Here is a 14,952-nt window from a genome sequence, read left to right on the forward strand (position 1 = left end):
GTTACACTGATAAATTCTTGAACTGCAGGGTGTGCACCCCGCATTTCTCACGCATAAAATGAAGCATCACCTTTTGGTCTTTGGCGGGTATACAAATGCAGTTCTTCAAGCACAAAACTTAAATGACCAACATAGAACCTAAAAGCTCAAAACGATCTCCTCACTTTCGTTACATTACCAGAAATTGGGCCCTTGCTATACTGAAATTAGGGTTCATGCGATAATTGGTTCTTCATCAGATTATTTGTACCTTGTTTGGCTCTAAAGAAGCAAGCTTAAATTGTTGCACTATTGGCGCTCCAAGTTAGGCGTTTACAGCACATGACGTCACTCACACATTTCCGAATGAGCATGCGCCTGTTTTTGTGAGGCACATTTCGCGCAAATAGGTCCTCATCCGCGTCATAACAAACAATTTACAAACAACCTGCCTGAGAATACACATGTTGTGTGCACTACTGCTAATGCTATACACATCATTGCTATAGTGTATGCATTATATGCACACAGTAAACGACACATGGTGATAGTAATGGCTGACATCGACAGCGAGGAGACTGCTGCTATGCCTGCAAGAACAAATACAGATGACAAGGTGTCAAAGACCGATGGGACAGAAGAATCAAAGGAAAATGTTCCAGCTAATTTTTTAGAAGGGAAAGATCTTGAGGCAGATGATCCTTTCGGCTTAAAAATAGGCGATACCTTCCTGGTCAAAAGACTCGACAACACTTGGCGTGAGTGGTTAACATAAGAAGTGTAACAATAACATTCTATCCGTAACGCTAAAGTTAGTAGTTAAACTTAAAGTGCTGGCTTCTGACTGAATGGTCAGTAAAAACAATCATAAAACGAATTTATGATAGTATAAGACGGTAATTCGCGATTCTTAGCAGTATGTGGTCATGCTGGCAGCAGTTCTGAATGCCGACCAGCACAAACAGTATTTTAAGCATTAGGCCTATCCCTGGCACTATTTTTGATGATTAATTTACCAATTTTATCCATTACCAAAAATATGGGAGAATACTTGGCACAGAAGTTAACTCTGTAATAAGAAAAAAAATAGCACCATTTGCCATCTAAGCATACTTGCAAAAAATATCCATTGGGGGAAGGGGGACACCCACCCCTGAGACCCCTCCCCCAGTACACTACACTACAGGCTACCAGGACACTACATGCTACAGCACAAACCGGCCCAGTACTCAAAAATATTCCTTAGCACATCCATGCTAGGATATGAGCACATTTTTCCTTTAAAGAGGTTAAGTTGGACTTTCAAAAGATTTGGAAATCTTGTCGTAGCCACTCTATTTGAGGGGTTGTTTTCACCTGGTGGGATATTCTATAATTGCTTCAAGTTATGAATAATGATACTGTAATTTGTGATGCTAAGACTAGAGATAAAATAGCTCAAAAAAGGTAAGCAGTGATGATTATCCCTCAGATTTTGTATTAGCCTAGAAAGGGCTAAAGGTTAGGCTAGTTACAGTAGGACTAGCCTTGTTAGAAACAGAGAACTAAACTTGGCATTGCTGAAAGGTTGCCTCAGTTCAATGCCATTAGGAGTTTTTGATGGAAATTTTTCTTTTGAAGACATCTTGAGTCATATAAAATTGATGTTGTTTAACTGCTTTCCATGCAAGTTTGGAGCATTTATGTCACCTGAGGCTGGAGTCATACATAAGAACTGTATGATTATTATTATTACTATTCATAATTTGTAAGTAATTTTGCATTCTTAACTGAACACTTAACATTGAAAGTTTGTGTGAACTTGTTTTGATGTTTGACCACCGGTCAGCAGCTTTTGCAGCCTATGTATCTCAAAAATGTTTTCTTTAATCAAGCGGTGTTTGTGTTTTCCTTTTGACTGAGTTTGAAAAAGTTAAGGAAATGTTTATAGCCTAGCATACAGTCGGTGTCATTTGTTTATTTGTTGGTAAGGATAAGTATATTTTCCCCGTTTCACTGGGATTTTGCGTGGAAAAATGAAAGAATTTACAGGAATTTAGAGAGCCAGGCTATTTATTTGATCAGGGGGCAAATAAGGATGGCTCTCTTGCTTAAATTTACACGACCACTGGTTGTATTTGCATTACTAAACCACATCGTCGGTTAAATAAGGATGATAACCACTAGCCTAGGCCTAGCCTAGCCTAAACTTTAAGACAAGTGAGACCAGAATTTACATGGTTTATATTAGTATTAGAAAGCTTGGTGTTGTGTACCTTATAAAAATGTCAACATATTTTAGTATGATTTGTTCAAGACTCTGATTTAACATGTGTGAGACAGTAAACTTTTACACCAATTATTAGCTTGCTTATGACAACATTTTGAAAGTGAAAGGTGTGGCTGTCCAGCTTGGCATGTGATGAACAACTCTGAAAGAGTAACACAAACTCAGTGGAGGCTATAGGCAATTACACAGTAAGTGCAAAGTTAATTTAGTAACAAAAAGAAGACAATTACGGAGGAGCTTTGTATGTTACATTTTCCTTTCAAACAATTTATTTACAGGTAAGAGCTTACTATCGTACATATGGATCTAGTCCTAAATATTTATAGAGATTTGTGATTAGTTCTAAATATATCCAGGTTGTTTTTCTGTCCTACAGATAATGGCGAGATTGTTCAGATGAGATTAAATGAGGTGGAGAAGAATAGACGAGAATATTACATCCATTATGAAGGAAGTGAGTATATATACTGTACATTGATTTCAGGTCCAAACATTTGGGCTATTTTACAAGCTAAATACCTGTTGACGTTGCCATTTGCCAGTAGATAATAACAAACAGACAAACACATGATAATTGGTTACACATGGTCATCAGTCTATTAATTGGCATTATTGCCATACATATAAGCCCTGTATTCGCTCATTATCAGCAAGTATTATGATTAGCTGCTCTCATAGAATCTACATGATTTCCGTATCTATTATGAGTCCTGTATTACCGCTTATTATTATGGAGCTGCTCCCATAAGTGTACAGTAACTGGTTGTGTGTTCTTATTCAAGAAAAAAGACCTGACTTGGTTTTAGCCAGTAGATTCTTCAAATACTTTCTTTTTTGAGCAAGTGGATAAAGTTGTGAAAATCCAGAGCTGAAATTTTCCTTGCAGACTTGGTTAACTAATCAAAGAAATAGGTGTAGTATTGTTAACTGCTATATGAATTAATCATTATCATAAGAAAAACTGATGACTAAAGCAAACATTCTGAGTTAAAGTGTACTGTAAACAATAGGACGCCCATTCTGTCAGCTCAAATGATCTCTTTTCGGTACTGATAGTTTGAAGTGAATATTTTCGTCTAGACAACTGTCACGTCATATCAAACACATTTGGGTTAGACTCTGCAATGTCAGTTTTGTCTTCATTCATTTTCATTAAAGTGAACAGACGGATGGACGAATGGGTCGTCCAGGAGCGGATGAACATCAAAGGCGTTCCCCAAGCAAAAGATGAAGCAGAACAGGTGTTCGAGGAACAGGCTGAGAGGAAGATCACAAGAAACCAAAAACGAAAACATGATGAAATCAATCACGTCCAAAAGGTAGTTATCTTACACATGTATCTAGTCTTCTTGAAAATACTTCTTGAAACGTCTGGACACTTTTAAAGTTTGATTATCTCTAGGTTTCTGTTGTCTAAACTCATGGTAGCATGAAATAAGCATTGCTTAGATATGATTTTGAAATTTTGTTCTATCGTAAATTAACCCCCTTCCCCCCCCCCCCCCCACTGAAAAAATGGTAAGTTTTCTTTTATGACACATGCTATTCATCTTCGTATTTTGTGGCAATCTTTTTACATTTTGAGGCAATGTGGCAATCTTTTTGCATTTTGTGGCAATGTGGCAATCTTTTTGCATTCTTCTCTGCTGTACCAGATGAGTGTGAATATAAATTACCATCACCTCTGACCTTGACCTCTAACCTTTGACCTCTAACCTTTGATCAGACAGAGTTTAACATGTTTAAGTCCTTTCCGATTTTAATAATGATCGCTTTATTCTATCTGTAGCACAGTTTGAACTAACAGTATTGTTGATAACATTGTGACAGTTTTTGGTTGCTTATATTTCGTTTGCCTTTTTCTTCTTCTTCTGCAGAGCTATGCAGAAATGGATCCCACAACAGCTGCCCTTGAAAGAGAACATGAACTGGTAAGAAATGAGTAGTGGCATTGAAATCACAATCTCTGGCAACTTAAGGGAATTACTGCCAAAAGGTTATCGCAGAGGGTGGGGGATGGGGGGGGGGAAAGAGGGGTTCTAAATGTTACAGTCTCCATAGCAAGAAAACAAGTTGGAGTGTAAATAAGTTTGTAATTGATCAATTAATGTACCCCCACAGATTTCTTTCATGAATCAAATGAAGGTTTCAGGAAATAAATGAAATGTTTTAGTGAAATTGATTTCTCACTTCTTTCTCTTGTACCATAGATAACCAAAGTAAAGTATGTGGACAGAGTCCAGATTGGTAAATATGAGATCGACACCTGGTACTTTTCTCCATTCCCCGAAGAGTACGGTAAACAACCCAAACTCTGGATCTGTGAATATTGTATCAAATACATGAAGTTTGAAAAAACACATAAAAAGCATCTCGTAAGTATTTTAAATACCATTAACAATACTCGAAATAAAAATCATACCATGTTTTAAAAGTTTGGATTTTACTGAGGTAACTAAGACACCGCAAACCAAAACTAGTTTCGTCTGTTTACAAAATACATTATCCTGAAGATAAAAAGTGAAATAACTATCTCAGACTAATGGTATGGATAAACAGTTGGACTACTGTAACTCACATTGTAGTCTCTTGTGATATAGTGTAAGAGTGATCTTTAGATTTTTAGCTGTTTTCGTTGTGTTATTTCCATGCACCCTCTGTCCATACGTTCCTTGCTTTTCGTACTGCACTATTTGAGATATTTGTATTCCTTCATCCAAAGTAGTTGTATTTTGTTTAAATTTTTCTTTAAGTTTATGTTAATGAGTTTATGTGTTAGCCAATTAAGTTTCAGTATTAGAGAAAGAGATGTGTACATAGAGAGCGGGCGTGAGTTGGCTGGTGGAGATCATCGGAAGTAGGAAATGAGAAAGAGATATGTACAGAGAGAGTAAGGGAGGAAGTAAGTAAGTTGGCTGGGGGGGGGGGAGGGGCAGAGATACAGTTAAAGACATTACTTAAGCGGGAATAATCTATCTGGTATTTGCAGTAAAGAGTGCAATGACTCATCAGGGAATAATATTAATGTTCACATTTTCATGAATGTTGTTCATCACAAGCAGGCAAGATTGGTTTCATTGGTTTCATTTACAGAGACTACATATCTGCATTTAGGGTTTCATTTACAGAGACTCCATTTCTACATTTAGGGTCTCATTTACAGGGGACTACATGTCTACACTTATTAGTGTTTACACGGGTCCAAAAATCGGGAACCGGGTACCCGAGGGCCGTTACCCGTCGGGTATCCGGGTACCCGGAAAAAATTTGTTTACCACGATTTTCAAGAAATTACATATTGGATGCTATAATAAATGCATTATATTCTCTACTGACAATGTTTTCATGTTCAAACACGTAGGTGTAAGATAAGGTATAAAACCTCCCTCAATAATTTTTATTTGCTTCTGTTTCTTTCATTAACTTGTTAATAAATTAATTATTTAATTATAATTAGCATTACTACTAACATCGCACTGCCGCCGCTGCTTATGCTAGCTCGTGCACGTCTATTGGAATTTGGATCAAACCATATAAATATCCAATTTAGCTCTTAAACAGTTTTTAATAGGCCTACTACTACTAGTACTACTATCTATTAAGTATTATGCAGGCCCAGGGTTCGCATTAGCCGCGAGATTGCGCGATTCGAGCAATTTGATCGATTTGGAATAAACGATTAGTAAAAAGCCACTTGCGATTTCTATTTCTTAGTTATCCCGTCTTTAATCCATAAACATCGCGTAAAATTCCTTGTCAGCCTTTCCTTCTTTGAAATAAACGAATGAATAAATAATAATTTCTTCCACATGGTAGCCTAACACCACACTAAGTCAATGAGAAATCTAGCTAAGCCTAACCATCTGTTTATTTGCTGGAGTTGTGACGCAGTTATAAGACATCCATGGAATACTTTCGTTATTGCTGTTACGTTTGACCACATGGTTGCCTAACACCACACTAAGTCAATGGGGGTAGTCTAGCCTAGCCATCTGTTTATTAGCTGAAATTGTGACGCAGTTATAAGATATCTATGGAAAGCTTTCGTTATTGCTGTTATCTTCGAACACATGGTAGCCTAACACCACACTAAGTCAATGGGAAATCAGCCTAACCATCGGTTTGCAATTTTTTTTTTTTTAAACAATCACACTTTGCGTATGATTCGGGTAATAAATTAGGAACCGGGTAGTACCGCGTCGAGCGGGCCCCATCGTTATTGCTGTTATCTTCGACCACATTGTAGCCTAACACCACACTTAGTCAATGGGAAATTTACCTAACCGTTGGTTTGCCAATTTTTTTTTTTTTTTAAATTACACTTTGCTTAGGATTCGGGTAATAAACTAGGAACCGGGTAGTATCGCGTCGGGCGGGTACCCGGATAACCCGTGCAAACACTAACACTTACCTAACAGTTTGGTCATTCTGTGTGGCATCGCAGTGTGCTTCAGAGAAATTATTCCTTGTATATAGCACAAAGTTAGAAGTTGCAAATAATCATTTGGATGTGGTACGGTTGAAACCATTGAACTGGGAAAGCGATTAACATCCTCTGCCAGTTAATCGATGCTCTACTTTTCCAGGGTTATTTGACTCTCTTCTAGTCAGTTTCCTGTGTTAGTTATTTGCTGATAGAGATATTTTTGCAGCATAGCATTCATTTGATTCAATTCTCAACGTTTTGCCTCTTTCAGACGGAGTGTAATTGGAGGCAACCGGTGGGTACAGAAATCTACAGAAAGGGGTCGATATCAGTGTATGAGGTAGATGGCAGGGACCATAAGGTATTTATTCTTAACTTCTTGTCCACTTACTCTTCGTTTCGTTTAATAGAGTCATTTGCACATCTCTGATGTGCCAGAAATTTATCATAGAAAGGTTTCTTTAGCTATTTCTAACAACCCCCCCCCCCATTTGACAGGTCCATTTGTCCTTCTGTGTTAACTGTCCATTTGATTAGTCTTGCTAACTAGTATGTACCAACAAAACATCAGTGATAACATAACACCATTCAGGTTGAAAAGACTGCTATCACCATGCATCTCCTTTAATGGGAACAATTTGATCAAATTATTCTTAGTTTATAATGTCTCCATTCACGTTACTTTTCAGATATATTGCCAAAATCTGTGCCTGTTAGCGAAACTCTTTCTTGACCATAAGACTCTTTACTTTGATGTGGAACCTTTCATGTTTTATGTTCTGACTGAAGTCGACAGACACGGTGCTCATCTTGTGGGTTATTTCTCGAAGGTAAGTCAGTGTTGAAGGTGTTTGTTTGTTTGTCTGTTAATGTGAGGTCAAACAGGGTCAACACCCAGGTACTCTGTCTTCTAAATCAACCACTGTCAGAGTCTACAAACTTTCAATCTTGATGAATTGTGAAAGTGTCTCTCTCACATGCTCATTTACTGTTGAGGATGTTTTTTGAGTCACATACTGCTGGAGTGCTTTATAAAGCACTTTCTGAAAGTTCCTTTATTGAATTTATGTCTCACTTTAAAGGAATAAAGATGTATTTTGACTGGAGTAGGGTTTGAATCAGTGACTTCCAAGAATACAGAGTTTTTCTTCAGTGATAAACTGTTTAAGTCATAGAACCAACCAAATGGTATGACCAAATATCCATGTTATAGACTTAGCAGCTAAGGAAGGATTCAAGGAGGGGAATATTAATATAAGGTAAATTGTAGGTGATGTATTTATATGTGATGAATATCATACCTTACCCAAAATAAGCTTTAATCTTTAAAAATTGGTAGCATTTTCTGTTTTCTCTTTGCAGGAGAAGGAATCGCCAGATGGGAATAATGTGGCCTGCATTTTAATTTTGCCTCCGTATCAAAGGAAAGGTTATGGAAAATTCCTTATCGCATTCAGTGAGTCTTTTAATGACTATGTTATACTTTCAAATTATGTTTTATGTTACTATATTGGATTCTGCATTATGCTTGACTGACATGCAAGGGTTGCCCAATTGTCTACGACATTTCTTGTTAGAAAATTGTCCGAAAACTTTCAACAGATTATTTTCTGGTAAACAACGCCAAGAATTAAGCTGAATGGAATTGGACAACCTTATTTATTTATTTCTGGGTGGTCATTTTATTATCCAGGGGTCAACATTCTGAAATATTCTGAAATCTTTATCCTGCTTTAAACAACTGCTAGTAAAGCAGGGATTTTAATATAGGGTGGCAGAGTGTTTAGAGGTTAAAATTTCCTTTTCAAGAGATAAAAAGGCCCTCACAACTTTCACCATTGTTTTGTGAGCAGTAAGCACACATTTTGAGTAATTCTCAAGACACTTTTAACTTACTGTAGACATAAACAAACTTAGTGCATGATACTTCCTCTGAAATAAGTGATATATATGTACTTTGTGAGGTATTCTGTTACATGTTTTAATTAAATCCTAATTATGAAACTAAAACTACCATTTCTGATAATTCCCTTCTAGCTGTGACTTGGACACTTAACACGTCTACCCCAACATGAGTGTGGTTTTATTTTAGGAGAATTTAGGGTAATTTTTATGCTGGTTTCTTTTACTGTCTAAGAAACGATCCTTATTCTCATGAACAGGTTACGAGCTCTCAAAACTTGAAACAACTGTAGGATCTCCAGAGAAGCCACTCTCTGACTTGGGCAAGCTGAGTTACCGTAGTTACTGGTCTTGGGTCCTTCTGGAAATTCTGAGGGATTTCAAAGGAACGCTTTCTATTCGAGATTTAAGGTAAACTTGTCTAAGAATAAGATATCGGCAAGCTCTCTGTTGAATGTAAGAAATTGTAAGAATGTAAGAATTGTGTTTGCTGATCTTTCATTTCATATTTGTGAGAGTAAAGTATGTTATTTGTATCGGCTAGAAGTGGATTTGAAAGGTCAATTAGTTCAGTATTACAAGTCCTGTGCTCTGCCAACTGAACAGTTCATCTCGTAGTTGCTGCTGATTGATTGCGATCATGGGCGTCAGCAGGTTTCAGAAAGTGAGGGGGACACTATACTATCTAAGCGGAGTGCCACCATTGGTTGGCGCGTAGCGTACCAGAAAATTTTGGGTACATAAGACCCCCTAGATCGCAGGAGACGGCCTTCCTGAGTCGTTTTTAGTTACATCAGAACCAGATCTGTGAGGAGAAATTTTGTCTCACAAAACTAAATCCCGACAGAAAGTACTGGTAGAAAGATGCCGTTCTGACACCAAGGGAGACGAATTACACAGCGTCCATCTCAAACGAAATATTGAAAAAGTGGCGCCGTCACCTCCGGGATGAGTGGAGTGGTATATATAATACATGCATGTAGGTGCGAGACGTCAGTTGTTATGTGCCCAGGTACTTTAATAATAATAATCAGAAAATAAATAATAATCAAAAAAGGCACCGCGCGCAGAGCGTGTGTAGCGCCTAACCGGCACTCAACAATAAAGATCTACCATATCCGGCGAATACATGTAGCCTTAATTACTTAACCCCTACACCCCTATTCGTCCGTCCAGTCCAAGGGACTGGAGGTAGTGATATGAACATAGTAACTCATCACCATCTACCTGTATGGCTTACCTAATCCCTTGGAACCCATACAAACAACATGTGTGCAAGATTCAATACACTTTCGAATGGTCTCCCCCCTCCCCCCCCCCCCCCCCGAACGGATTAGATGGGCAGATTTAGGATATTGGGAGAATGGGAGATAAATGACGGTGCAAGTGATAGATAGCAGGGGCCCAGGGAGTCCAGATTTCTTGACCTTAAATAGAAAATCTCGCATATGCATGTGATTTTTTTTTAATAACTACTCTGAAAAGTTGGTGGGACAAATGATATGATATCCCCTCCACTTTTGAAAGTGGGGGGGACATGTCCCCCCGTCCCCCACCTGTTGACGCCCATGATTGCGATAGGTTCTTCATCTGTAGTAGTCATAGTTACTCAGTTGCATCACTTTTCTATGTCACTTATACAGCTTATGACAGTGAATATGTCAAAACCAGACTTAACTTGAAAGCAAGAAAGCTTAGTCAAATCAAGTAATGTGGCAGTGTGACTACTACCTATTTATTTTCAAATCCTGCCATTTTAGCCAACAATTTCTTTGCTATTTCAAGTATTTTCATTTTTAAAGTTTTACTGATAGATACGTTTTGGAAATGTAACCCCCATTCCTTACAGCCTCTTGGATTTTATATAAGAAAAGTTGGGGCTGGGAAAAGGGGGGTGGGGGGAGATCCCTCTTACATGGTAAACAAGGTACTGTAGCACCTGACTGGCACTCCCAATCAAAGGAATGGCTATACAGGCATCAAACGCCATGGTATGACAATGAACAAAAATTGTTCCACTACTCGTAATCTGTTTCCTTCCCTCCTGTAGTCAAATGACGAGCATAACACAGCATGATATTATCAACACGTTACAAGCCTTGAACATGGTGAAGTACTGGAAGGGTCAACATGTGGTCTGTGTGACCCCCAAACTGGTGGAGGAGCATCTGAAGAGTACCCAGTTCAAGAGACCAAGACTCTTAGTGGATTCGACATGTTTGAAGTGGACTGCTCCAAAGAAACATCCTGTCTTGAAGAAATTCAAAAAGTAGCAAAAGATCATCTGTGGTGTAAATTTTGCAGCATCCTTCCGTTTTTCGGACAGAGGTTTACAGAAAAGTTACATTTGAAACAGTTGGTGCTTGGATTTACTTACATAACATCATTGGTGACTTCCCAAGCAAACGAATTAGAACAGTTAACCCCATTTTATTAATGTGAGATTAGTGTGGATCTATCCCAGCAATTACAGAAATAAGTGAACAAGAAGAAGTAATGGTAGATAATGATGGAATGTGGAAGTCTACATGTAATGTGTTTTGTGTAACAGTAATAACTTGTATACAGCTATCAATCAACAGAGCTCCAAGTTAGCTTTTGATAAGTCATTTCATTTCATTTTCATTTCATATATTTGTGGAAAGAAATGTAATGGCCTTTTCCAGGTCATTAGAGATATGCCAAGTCTATGGTGCACTCCAAATTTGCTAAAGCGATATGGCGATTCTTTCCTCTTGGCTCATTAATGTGGGGTGGGGGTAGGAGGGGGTGGGATGGGGTAGAGGGAGACATTGCAGCAGATGGGAGGGTACTTTTGTGGTGCTGTGGCTTTGCTGTTAGTAGCCATGTTGACAAACTCTGTACTTTAGTTTAGTCTGTCACCTCTGTGAATGAGTTACCATTTTTTATGTTTTATCTATCCCTCAACTTACATAATATCATCCAGTCATATTGAGTTGTAACCCATGTTAGGTAGTGTGTAGTTATGGGCTTCCATTTTATTTGTGTATAATTGTAATTTACTTTGTAAAAAGATGTAAATAAATGTTAAGTTTGAATAGCAGCTGTGCTTAACCTTACAACATTTTTTTGGTACTTTTTTTGTGGTACTTTTTTAATCACTCTCTACCAACTTGCTAGCTAAATTGAATGATCATTGTTTTAGTTTATTCTAAATTAGGTGATGACAGTAGGGCAAACAGAACTAACAACTTGCAGAAGTATGGAGCAGTGAATTAAGATGATGCTGATTCCATAGATTATACAATGGCTGGGGAATGGATTCAGGGAGACCCCTTTCTTATTTCCAAAACCAGCTACAAAAAAAAAAATGATCTTAAGGTAAACAGTGACAATTCTTTAGCATGCTTCCTAGGATGGCAACAGTTACATATCTGCAAATGGGCTTCTATTGGCTTCCTAACCCCTTGGATTCACTAAACTTAAACCTTTTTGGCCCTACCCTGTAGACAAACCCCTTGACAACTGAGTGAGTGATTGATCTTGCCCACTCTTTGACATTTGTTACATGAATCAACATACTCTTTTTATAATTCTCAAAGAAGAAAATAAATTGTGGTCTTCCGTTATCACAGTATTAAACTTTATCATTGCCATATTTAGGTTGACTTAATTGCAACACAACACGAAGCTGTTAGTTGCTTAGATCATTGCGTCAGCCAGATTTACATCAGCAAATTTAAGTACAGAATATGCCAAATTAGTTGTGCTTTGCATAAGTGAGCTTACTTTGACAAACTGTTAGTAAAATAAGTTGCAATCCCCCACCTCTCCATTTGAAGACTATCAACTAGTCTATCATCGTTTCTCTCAGAAATTGCTTGGTTATACTTTCATGCAAAGGTTCTGCAAATCTCTTGTTTGTTGTTGCTTTGGGAAACCACCGACATTCCCAGGGTAATCCACATTACATGTGACATGAATCAGTTCGAAGTTCAAGGGGGAATTACAGAGTACTTGACGTGAACTAGTATCAACAGTAAATTCTTACCCAAGGTCAGTAATTCATCTTTCAAGACTGAATGCCCTTGTTTATTAACTACGTCTGTTAGGGTTACAAATTGTTACTGGTAAATGTCAATATCAGGAAGCAGCTGCCACCTGGTATGATGATCGGGCTCTGTAACTTAGACTAGAACCTAGGGCGAGGCCTCAGTTAGGCTACTGTGTGCCTAACTGAATACGACATACATGATACACCGTACAAGCTAATTGGTATTCGGGCTTGGTTTTTTTGTAGTAGTAGGGTGGTATGCTAACTTGGCGATATTTAAGATGACACATGTACTTATTAAAGAAGAAGGTAACAGTGTTTCATATTTTAATGTTAGGCCTACATTAATAAGGTATACCATACTTGTATCCATCAACTAGTTCATGATTGCATCAATAAGTTTATCAGGCTCCACCAATTTACTAAGTTAAAGATCTGCTCCAATTATAGCACACTATAGCTAGGAAAATTTTCAATTTCTATGGTTCTATCATATGACTGGTAATGTATGTTATTACTCTACAATTCAGGTTCATGTTCTCCATGCTCATTTCTCAGAAGTGTATAGGACAACATGGCTGCTGAAGAAGAAGAAACTAAAAGAATATTCCTCTGGGTTGTACCAAGGTCATGCAGCACAGCAATGACCAAGTGTATGACCTTTGTGGATAATGCTGTAGTGTGGATGGAACCCTACATGGCATGCCATTTCAATGAAACAGCATATAACCCAGACTGTAGGAAAGGCGATGAATTAGCAGAGAAGATGAGAACAGAGTTACGAAAGGCAGAAGAAGAAGAATCTATGAAACTTGTCAGAGCAGAAATGGCTAAAAAGATGGCCAAATCAGTTAACCTTATAGACCAGAAATCAATGAGGTTGGTATTATTGTCTTCAAAAATTATGACATCTTGAAAGTTTGGCGGATGAAAACATTCAGATATTCGAGCTTCTGTTAATTATATTTTTCTAACTTGACAAGGTTTTGATAGTTGAGCAGAGTTTGGGAGAGGAGAGAGGAGCTACAGTAGGGAGTGGATGATCGAGGATCCTGAAACTGAAAATGTGTGAAAATTACCTGACAAAATGTTTTATCAGGTTCACTTATTACAAAAGATAGGCATGTAACATCTATATTTCAAACATTTATCTTTGTGTCAAAATATGACAGTACAGAAGAAAAGGCATTTGTTCTGTCTAACATTGATTCTTAATTGTACCAGCTATGTCCCTCCAGGAAATTTCAAATAAGATTTACACAGATTTTAGTATCTGTTTTGATTGGTAATTGATTTCATTCTTTTTTTCATATTTTTAACCAATTAAGCTACTCTTACGTGAAGGAAAGACTAGAAAAACCAGAACCTGACAAGAATTTTATCTTCATCAAAGATCAATCCATGGCCATTGATGAACACCTTGAATACTTGCCACAAGTTCCTGCCTCTCGCCAGACCTTCCTTATCCGACACCCACAAGAGGTCTATGTCAGTTGTAAGCTAGCCACTGTCAAGAGGTTATTCATAGATTCTAAACAGTGGGAGGCATCCCATCTTGGGAATATTTTGCCTTTCATCCCAGTCAGTGATGTCTTTAAGATTCACCACAAACTTTGGAAACATTTTCTGAACGCTGAGTACGAACCTGTCATATTGGATGCGCATGATCTAATGAGCCATCCGGATATCGTCTTGCCAAAATATTTTGAGAAGATAGGTATACCTTTTAAGAAGTCGTATTTAAACTGGGATGGTAACATGGAGGTTATATTGGACAAGTGGAAGGGGTCAGGTGATATTGTGCTATTAGAAGCGATGATGAAGTCAGGATTTACATCAAAGGCTGCAGAATCAACTAAATTTGACCCTCCTTCTTATCCAAGAGGTACCTCCAACCCAGAGCTTCCAGTTACATCAGAACTGAAGGAATACATTGAAAATTCAATGCCCTTTTATGAAGAAATGTATGCGCACAGACTGTGTTAAATGTTGGTAGGACAAGAGAGAGAGCCCAAACTCCACTGGGCTGCTGGAGAAAAAAAAAACTAACTTTAGGATCTTCCATGTTTTCTTTGCATATATCTTTCCAGGCATTCGCTCCTTTGAATGTTTTATTTTCTGCTTTTTTTCCTTTGAATCTTGACACCAATGAGAAGTTATTTTAAGAGTCATACACAAAGAATACTGTATTTATAGCAAATGGTCTACACGATAGCCAATATGTTTTAAGTTTGCAACAAAACTTTGTTACCGTAGTTGTTTGACTGTGTTTACATTTAGTTTGTTAACTGAGAACAGTGAATTAATCTACTACGTACAGTTAAGTCCCTGTTGTTATCGAAGGGAGTTTTCAAGGTTTGG

The 14,952-nt window shown here is 37.8% G+C and overlaps 2 protein-coding genes across 3 annotated transcripts; both read left to right on the forward strand.

Moving 5' to 3' along the window:
* Window positions 1-425: 425 nt before the first annotated feature.
* Window positions 426-11,659, forward strand: LOC139968630 (histone acetyltransferase KAT8-like). The gene is made up of 10 exons (XM_071972820.1): window positions 426-737; window positions 2,625-2,702; window positions 3,407-3,567; window positions 4,126-4,179; window positions 4,459-4,623; window positions 6,946-7,035; window positions 7,364-7,504; window positions 8,037-8,130; window positions 8,837-8,987; window positions 10,627-11,659. Exons 1-10 carry the CDS (start codon window positions 521-523, stop codon window positions 10,847-10,849), a joined length of 1,374 nt encoding a protein of 457 aa, XP_071828921.1. The 5' UTR covers window positions 426-520; the 3' UTR covers window positions 10,850-11,659.
* A 779-nt stretch (window positions 11,660-12,438) lies between these two features.
* Window positions 12,439-14,581, forward strand: LOC139968632 (uncharacterized). 2 transcript variants are annotated; one of them, XM_071972822.1, is made up of 3 exons: window positions 12,439-12,593; window positions 13,150-13,470; window positions 13,920-14,581. In XM_071972822.1, exons 2-3 carry the CDS (start codon window positions 13,166-13,168, stop codon window positions 14,575-14,577), a joined length of 963 nt encoding a protein of 320 aa, XP_071828923.1. In that variant the 5' UTR covers window positions 12,439-12,593; window positions 13,150-13,165; the 3' UTR covers window positions 14,578-14,581. The 2 variants fall into 2 exon arrangements, with proteins under 2 accessions (XP_071828923.1, XP_071828924.1); XM_071972823.1 differs by having other exon boundaries at window positions 12,559-12,701.
* Window positions 14,582-14,952: the final 371 nt, after the last annotated feature.

Source organism: Apostichopus japonicus, chromosome 6 (genome assembly GCF_037975245.1).
Source record: "Apostichopus japonicus isolate 1M-3 chromosome 6, ASM3797524v1, whole genome shotgun sequence".
Taxonomy (NCBI): Eukaryota; Metazoa; Echinodermata; class Holothuroidea; order Aspidochirotida; family Stichopodidae; genus Apostichopus; species Apostichopus japonicus.

Coding starts and splice junctions, on each gene's coding strand:
- LOC139968630 (XM_071972820.1), top strand. CDS start 521: ATGGTGATAGTAATGGCTGACATCGACAGCGAGGAGACTGCTGCTATG. Junction 4,624..6,945: donor AAACACATAAAAAGCATCTC/GTAAGTATTTTA, acceptor TGCCTCTTTCAG/ACGGAGTGTAATTGGAGGCA. Junction 7,036..7,363: donor TAGATGGCAGGGACCATAAG/GTATTTATTCTT, acceptor GTTACTTTTCAG/ATATATTGCCAAAATCTGTG.
- LOC139968632 (XM_071972822.1), top strand. CDS start 13,166: ATGGCTGCTGAAGAAGAAGAAACTAAAAGAATATTCCTCTGGGTTGTA. Junction 13,471..13,919: donor ATAGACCAGAAATCAATGAG/GTTGGTATTATT, acceptor TAACCAATTAAG/CTACTCTTACGTGAAGGAAA.